The 8,476-nt window shown below is 44.6% G+C and overlaps 1 protein-coding gene across 1 annotated transcript in view; it reads right to left on the bottom strand.

Annotated features, from left to right (window-relative positions):
* The window catches only part of ATP2B3 (ATPase plasma membrane Ca2+ transporting 3), a gene marked incomplete at its 5' end in the record, with an annotated part of 87,199 nt that overhangs the window by 7,255 nt on the left and 71,468 nt on the right, over positions 1-8,476 (bottom strand). The window contains 2 exons of the mRNA XM_027845769.1: positions 2,496-2,582; positions 6,756-6,938. Of these exons, the coding sequence (XP_027701570.1) occupies positions 2,496-2,582; positions 6,756-6,938 (270 nt within the window). The remainder of the gene's footprint in view (positions 1-2,495; positions 2,583-6,755; positions 6,939-8,476) is intronic.

The following is an 8,476-nucleotide window of genomic DNA, read 5'->3' as shown; positions in this document are numbered from 1 at the left end:
GAGAGAGAGAGAGAGAGAGAGAGAGAGAGAGAGAGAGAGAGAGAGAGAGAGAGAGCAGCAGGGAGATGGCAGGAAAAGGGAGTGATGTTTGATGGCTCAGGACCTGGGAGAGGAGCACCAGTGAGAATGTCAAGTCTGAGCACTATGGAGAAGGCAGCCATGGCATCATGGGTTGGAGAAAGGGAGCTGACGCCCTCCTGAAACAACACAGAGACCGACAGAGATAACTAAGAACAGAAAGAGACAGTGCAAAGGGAAGTGCCTGGCCACTGATATTGGTTAAGTGCTCCTTGGCTTGGGACCAGGAGGGACATAACAATATCAAGAAGGATGGAGTCAAGGTGAAAAGGCCTCCCAACGGTGCATTGGCGCTTCGCCCTCCCTGCCCTCACTCCCTGTCCCACACACAGGTGGTGTACTACTATACTGTTCATGTTCTAGAGTAGTTGAAACCATATCTGTGGTTTGCTACCCTACCTAGCCATGGGTTCAGTGTTTTTGTGACAACGAGTTTCCCTGATGAGTCCTGGGTGATGGGGTGGATTCCTCAGCTGGGTGCAGCCCGGGTGACTTTGCCTGGGGACATCTGCCCAGCACCAGCAGATACTCGTGGACTAATAAGTGACTTCCTCAGTGGGTAGTCATGGTTTGAGGTTGGCACTCATGGGAGAAAATGTCCAGAGAATAGACACAGCTGCAAGTCACGACAGAGGGGGAAGCTGGGGTGGGGGTGGGGAGACTGGCAATTCCTATGTGTTGGGGCTCTCCTATTGATTTAAAATAAGCCAGAAATGACAACTTAGCCAACAGGGACCATGGACCTCACCCCATGGGTGGCCTCACAACAGTTCCTAAAAGAAAACCAAAGATTCTGTGATGGGGAGAAAAAGACGCAGTTAATGACCTTCAGACTGTATAAATAATCAAATGTTGTTCACTGCAGGTCAAAGGGATTACATCTCACTGAAAGGAAAGAAAATGGCAGCATTTACAGACTTCCGCAAACCCTTTGGGCCTATACTCGAAGGTTTACTCTTAGCTCTTGGCATTTTATGAAAAGCAGGCCAACATGTGAGTGAAATCAGCAGCATTGTCAATAGTTTACCAGTCTCCCTTAAAGGAACCATTAACAAGGGAACAGTGATGTATGTGTCTAGCTGTGGGGGTGGTGCTTCGAGCAACTGTGTTTTTTTTTTCTTTGCCTGTTTTGAGGGGGGACTGATTGGCACAGTAGTGGAATTGTCTTACCTCTTTCGAAAAAGCCCTGTGGTATTTTTAAACTAAAAGGAAAAGAAAAAAATAAAACCGATTTGCCATTTGTCAAGAATAATGGGGCATTTTCCCTGAGAAAGAGCGTAGGCCAAGTCAGAATTTAGCCATCTAGCTCTGTGGGCTGATGAGGGAAACTATACTAAACAACAGAGATGTGGTAGAATCCACGTCCGGAATAGGACCCATGGCAGAAACAAGTAATATCCCCCAAACAATGGTGCCAGTGTTCCAAGGTGTTTGGTCCCACAGCGCACTGGCGAATCAAAGAACTTCAGAGCAGGACAAAATTTGGTCGAGATTGAATTTATAGAGAACATCGAAAAATCAGAGAGCTTGGAGAAGTAAGCTCAGAGGGCAGAGCCTTCCCTCCAGAATGGAAAGAGGTAGCATAGGCAGCAGTATTATTGCTCCCATTGCTAAGCAGTAGCAGTGGCCCAGTGGTAGGTAACACTGCCCCTGGCCCGTGATCTCTGGGAAGGCAGCAGTACTGTCCGGTGAATTCTGAGCATTTCGGAATGGATCCGTCCCCTTGAAATCAACTCCAAGAAAGGGCTGGATGCTACTGATTTTGGGCCCCACCCCTAGATAGTGGATTCTTCCATCATAAATGATACAGCAAAAGAAAATTTCTTTGTAAAAACACTCCTGATTTTGCACTGCCCCCTCACCCTTCTAAATAGAGCACCCGAGCTCCCAAACCCTCACATAATACACCAAAAGACAGGTTACAACACCAGAAGTAGCCCAAACTCACCAAAAAACCATTGGCAGATACAAAGGAAGTAAAATGGAAATCAAAGGCAAAAGAGCACTAAACTGAAACAAAAGAAAAAATAAACTACAGCTAAAAGAACAAGTCTAGCAGGACCACAGATGTAGAGAAATATTATAAGAGAACATGGCTTTAGAACATATACACCATCTTGACTGAAAAAGGACTAGACAGAGCAATAAAAGAAGAACTTAAAAGCCACGTTGAGCAGAGAATGCAAGACTGGAAAAAAGAGAAGAAAGAGTTGTGGGGAGGGTTGGGATTTTTTTTTTTTCGTTTTTTTGTTTTTTAGGGGGGGTTTGGTGTATATATATATATATTTATATATTTTGGGTTTTTTTTTTTTTGTTTAAAGATGATCAGAAAAGGGAAATCAAGACTCACTCCCAGCAGCGCTGGTGGGATTGGCAGCAGAGAGAATTACGTGAGTAGGGGTAGAAATATTGGTTACGTCATGGAGTTGGCTGAGGACCGAAGAACGTCGGCGCACGGCACCCTGAAATGAACCGCTTCTCTTGAAAGTACTCACTACCTCCATCTGTGGGAGAGAAAATGAGATAAAGTTTGGCTTGTACTACCCTCCTAGAGACGGTGAAGGAGGGAATGGGGTTAGGAAAGGAGAAAGGGGACTCGATTAGGAAAATATAATCAATTTGGATAGGGCTGGGCTGAGGTTGACCTCTGTGCTATCCATGAAGAATGGGCTTGTTGAAGAAATGATTAATTCGAACAAGATTGTGAGTGTATGGGGGAGAAGGGCATGGTAGGGGGTTACTGAAACTAATTAGGAGAACAAAAAGATTTTCAGGCATTTAAAAGATACCATTCAGCCAGGTCCCAGTTACTGCGACTAATGAACTCCCCAAAGCGGTCTTACGTATTCGAAGGTGCACTATTCGAAGACATCATTATTGTAAAGTACGGTCATTGGCTCTAGCCAATGGAAATACGCAGTGTGAATTCGAATAATGGGACTACTTCAAGGAGATTCATTATTTGCACGACTCTGGACCTAGCCGTATATACAACACGCACATTACAACCCACTTCTCCAGCCATTAAAGCAGACTTCTTAAGTACCTCTACTAGGCAATACTTAGTTAACCTATTTCTAATTGTTCTACATCCTCTACGAAAGTAATCATACTGCATTACTTCAAAACCATCTTCTCATTTATACTTTAAATTCTGCCTAGAGCGCCCTAAATGATCAAGTTCTTACTCTATTAATTACTCACTTTTATTACTCTGTCCAAATGATCAGATTTCTGAGTATCTTATTTTATCAGCCAGGAAAATATCCCCTAGGAAATATCAAAAGGAGAATTTGCTTAACTAAGAAGGGTAGACTTTCAAAACTGCGGCAATACAAGATTCCCACCAAGCCTGTGGGCTTGCTGGCACCGGGAAGAGTCCCTGCTCCACAGCAGTAAGGGGGCGGGGAGGGGACATGACATCTGCATTTTCCCTCCCCCCAAGGCTCAGAGCAACAATGTGGATTTTGTGCACAAGGTTGAGTCTGTTTTTAGATTTCTTATGAGTTGAGGCTCTGTGTGTGTGTTTTTTTAAATTTTTTTTTTAAGCTGTCTGTAGGGGCATGAGCACAAGGTAGTGAGAGAAATGAGTGATTTCGGATTATCACTGTCAGCACTCTGATCTTAGCTTCATTTGCTGCTGGTAGAACCTGTTCTCCTTTTGGGGTTGCTTGGAGATTTTTATTTCTTGCCAAATCAAGCCTAGGTGATATGACTCTGAGGCAACAAGGCCAATTAGACGAATTATGAAACAGACTCAAATGTTCACATCCAAGTGGATGATGTTCCGTTTTAGAGTTCTCCCCCTTGCTTCCCACACCACTTTGGGGGCTCCTCTTTGGGAATGGCCTATTCTATAGTCTTTGTATGTACTTCACAGGGACAGATCTGGGTCCTTGGAGGGTGCATCTGAATTCTGGAGGCATCCCAAAGTCATTGATTGTGGAAGGAGGTGGAGGGGGGAGGTCCAGGCCAGGCAGGAAATACTGTCTGGGGTCATAAACGTGGTGTGACCATAAAGGAATGAGATCTGATTTTCTCCAAGGCCATTGCCAAAGAGAAGGCCTTCCCCCCTTCTTCCCCCTTCCCTCCCCAGGCTGGGGCAGCCTCCCAAGAGGAGAACAATGGTCACTGGGAGGGGAAGGATACACTCTTGGCTGTTAACGGTCTCTCTCTTTTTTTTGAGCCCAACTCCACATGAGTTTAAAATCCAGAAGCTAAAGCAAATGTTTGATGAGCCCTTGCTTTCTCTTCCAGCCATGTATTCTGACTTTAGGTGGGGGGAAAGGAGGGTACCCACTCTTCTCCCCAAGCAATGAAGGGGCTACAGCAAGGACTTGGGTGGGTCTCAGGAATTGACTAGGTCTTTTTGGAAGCAAGACCCAAATGTTGTCGGCAGGAGGCCAGGAGGCAGAGCACGGGGCAGGGCTCCCTTCCGAGGCTGCTAGGCAAAATCCAACAATGTTGTGTGTGTCCCATTGCGCTCTGTTATTCTAGTTGGGGTGGAGAGCATTTACGAATTCTCATGTCTATGCGGCTGATTTGGCACCTACAACGGCATCAGCCAACTACATGTGTTCAAATAAAGGAGGCTTTGTGCATTCAGGTCAGGTTAGTGAGAGAGGCCCAGGAACAGGGCGAGTCAGTGTGGAGAAGCCTGCCCAGTAGCATCGACGGTTTCTTTTCTTTCTTTTTTTTTTCCTTCCTTCCTTTTTTTTTTTTTTAAGAACCATAGCATTGACGTGAGGCCATCCATCGCATTAGCCCTCATTTTTTCCAGGATATACTCTCTTTTGAATCAATAGACTCACATCCACCTTGCCCTATTAGCTGAATGTACCTCTGTTTATTCAAACCAGACATGGCATTTACTAGGTGTCCTGAGCTGAAAAATACTGGGCCTGTTTAGCAGGGTCACTTCGAAAAGCAGTACTGGGCTTAGGGCGCAGCGCAGGAGACAAAATACAAGTACAGAAGTGAGGATATTTAGGACCAAGTTGTGAGAAATAAGGCTTTTAGGCTGTGGATTCACCCAGCTGCCAACCTCAGGTAATTGAACTAAACATAGGTTTGGTCTAAATGAAGAAACAACGGTGAGGTTGTGCTTGGTGAAGGCATCCCTTCCTGTCCCATCCCCTCCTGCCTTTCCCTCCCCCACATACACAGTTGGGAAACCCAATGACTACCACTTAAACATGTCAATTAGGAAGGCACTTGGGTAGGATGAGCCCATGTCATTTTACCAGAAGTATTCAGGATGTCACTAAGAATTTCCCCATCCTTTCCCTCCCTTGTGGCGTCTTAAAGCTACACGAAGATAATCTTTTTGGACAGGTCTTTTAAAAGAGGGATTTTTTTTATTAAGAAAGGTCTGGGAAAGGGACAATTCAATTCTGAGATAGTTTCCGTGAGCTGATGGTTGATCTTTGCTTTTTCCTTTCTGCTTGGGTTAGATCGTCCTATATGCACAACAATAAAAAAAAAAAGACTTCTTGTGAATGCTAATAATTTGGAATGCTATAGCATAAACAGCTGGGGTTCTGGATGACTGGGCTGGAGAGAACTCTATTCAGAAATAGTATTGTACTAAGCCCCAGAATTTGGCTACTGGGTTGCATTTTGTCTTGTGTTCAACTAGACTTGCTCTTAAGATGGCGCTTAGAAGGTTAGGGAGAAAAGAGGGTGACCCAGATAATGACTCTAGCTTTAGTAGACCTTGTTGAAATTACTCTATTAAATATGTTTCCCATATTTAAACAGATTACCAAGTATCCTCACTCACCCAGGCTTCAGCATGGTCAGCTATGGAAACCAGAATGGGAGTTGATCTATTTCATCCATTTGGGCCAATGTCCCTCATGCTTTGAAGGAAGGCTAATTAAAATCCCACACATAATCCCTCCCTATACACCTCAACCCCTCTACCACCACCAACACACCTTGAATTCTATGTTGCACCATCTGGGAGAAGAATTCCCATGGAGAAAATCAACCTGGGCTCAGAGCTGGGAGGGAGGAGACCAGCTTACATTTAGAATAGAAGAAGAGATGGCTTAAAATAAGCCAAACATATTTGGTCTGGATAACCGGTTTGCACTGTCACATTGTTTTTAAAATAATTTGCATAGGCAGCTTCCCTGAGTGTCTATTTTTGTGAAGTAAGCTGTGTTGAATTTTGTACAATTGGAATTCTTTTCTTTTTGGGTCACCAACTAGATTTATTTGTTTTTTTTTGTTTGTTTGTTTGTTTTTGGTAAGGCAATTGGGGTTAAGTGACTTGCCCAAGGTCACACAGCTAGTACGTGTCAAGTGTTTGGGATTTGAACCACCAACTAGATTAAAAAAAAAAAAAAAGAAACAACAACAACAATATGGCAACCTGCTTTGTGAAACTGATCAGAATGGAAGAGAAGGACATCCCTCAGTGGTCTAAGCCCAGCTCTCCCATCCTCTGCTTCTTTCCAGTCTCTCTAGGCAGAAAAGCAACCAATGTTAACTAAAGTAAAATCATCTGGTAAACAACTGGGCACACCCCTCCAAAGAAAGACATGCACAACTGGATGCTATTTTCTTGAAAGGACACTTTAAGGGGATTTGAAGGACCTGAGTGGTGAACGTGTCTTTTTTCCAAAGCAACTGACTGTCGCTCCTCCTCCCACTTCTCCCCAGTGGTATACCTGAGTCTGGATCCTGTTAAGGCCTCGGAACCAGAGGATCTGGCCACGGCGGAGTTCCCTCTCAGCGTGGTCAATCTCTTCCTCATCTTCTGCCATCTCCTCATCGGTGATCTCATCTTTTCCCGGTCCGTGCCCTGCCTCTTTCAGGAACTTCAGCTGGCTGGTAGGGATGGTGGCAATGACCTGTGCAGTGTCAAAAGCCCCCAGAAGGCAAACAGAGATGGTTGTCAATGAAGGGCTGTCTATAAGAACTTCCCAGAGATCCAGCTTAATACAAGGCCTTGGGCTCTAGCACAAGTCCCAAGCAAATAATGTACCTATGAGGCTCTGTTTGCCCCTCTGGCTACTAGCATAGACTCACCAGGAGTGTGTGTGTGTGTGTGTGTGTGTGTCTGTGTGAGCACTCAGCTCATGTACTCTTATGTGGCTACTGCCCTGTTTCCCATTACAGCCAGGCCCTCTTATTTGCTTCTCCCCACAGGCTAGGCACTGCCCACACTCTGGGCTTAGTCTGGGCATTTAGCTCAGTGGTAAGCTGCGGTCTTATTCCTGGTGCTCAGATCCCTGGTTGCCCAGACTCTTTGCTCCTACTTCCTAGCCTGGGTTCTTGATCCCTGCTGCTTGACCTACTGAATTTGTCCTCCCCCCTCTTTCCTCTCTGCCTTACCTGACCTCCCTGGATTGGCACCATCTGCCCTCTTCCTTGACACTCTGCTACTTACAGAGACAGCTAGGTGGTATAAATACAGTCCAGGACTTGGAGTCAGGAAGACCTGAGTTCAAATCTGGATTCAGATACATACTAGCTGTGTGACCCTGGACAAATCACTTCACCTTTGTTTGCCTCAGTTTCCTCATCTGTAAAATGGGGATAATAACAAAACCTCCCTTCTAGGGCTGCTGTGAGGATCAAATGAGATAATATGTGTAAATAACACAAAGTCGGTGCTTAAGAAGTGCTTATTTCATCTCTACTTACTTGGGCTGGGCATTTTTCCCTGGGCTTGAGTTTCCTACTCTGTAACCATAGGGAGCTGGCTGGCTGGTTGGACTACATGAACTCTAAGTCTGTGATTCCACATTCTGTTTCAGGGGTATGCTGGAGCCAGCCTGGACAGGTTTTGAGTCTATTATTAAATTTTCAATGTGAGCATCTACACATTGGAAATTGGTAAATGTTACAAATTAAAGATGGATTTACTGTTTTGTCCATTACCCAGACATAAGAAAATGATGGTGAAAATCTTAATGATGCAGATTAAACATAAAAATGTGTCATGTACACTCCCTCCCCCCCAGAGAGCTGGTTGTTAAATATTCACCAGCACACCCCTGATTATTATAATATTATACAGTATATTGCACAAAGAGGTAGCCTTAAAGTCAGGAAGACCTGAGTTCAAATCCTGCATTTGACACATACTGTCTGTGTGATCCTGGGCAAGTCAGCTAACCTCGCAGTATTCTAGGGAACTCTCCAAGGCTGTAAGTTACAGAGCAGATATCAATCTGCATTAAAAGAGAACATTTCCCACTGGCAGCTCCCTACATTGACGAAATCGTAGGTTTGGACCAACAAAAAATTATACAGTAATAACTGACAATAGTAGCCAACATTTATTAAATGTTCACTATGTGCCAGGCACTGGGCTACGTGCTTTTTACAATGATTATTTCATTTGATCCTCACAATAACCCCTGGGAGGTAGGTGCTGTTATTA

Source organism: Vombatus ursinus, unplaced genomic scaffold (genome assembly GCF_900497805.2).
Source record: "Vombatus ursinus unplaced genomic scaffold, bare-nosed wombat genome assembly UNPS02015024.1, whole genome shotgun sequence".
Lineage (NCBI taxonomy): Eukaryota > Metazoa > Chordata > Mammalia > Diprotodontia > Vombatidae > Vombatus > Vombatus ursinus.
This window is presented reverse-complemented; position numbering and strand designations above follow the sequence as displayed.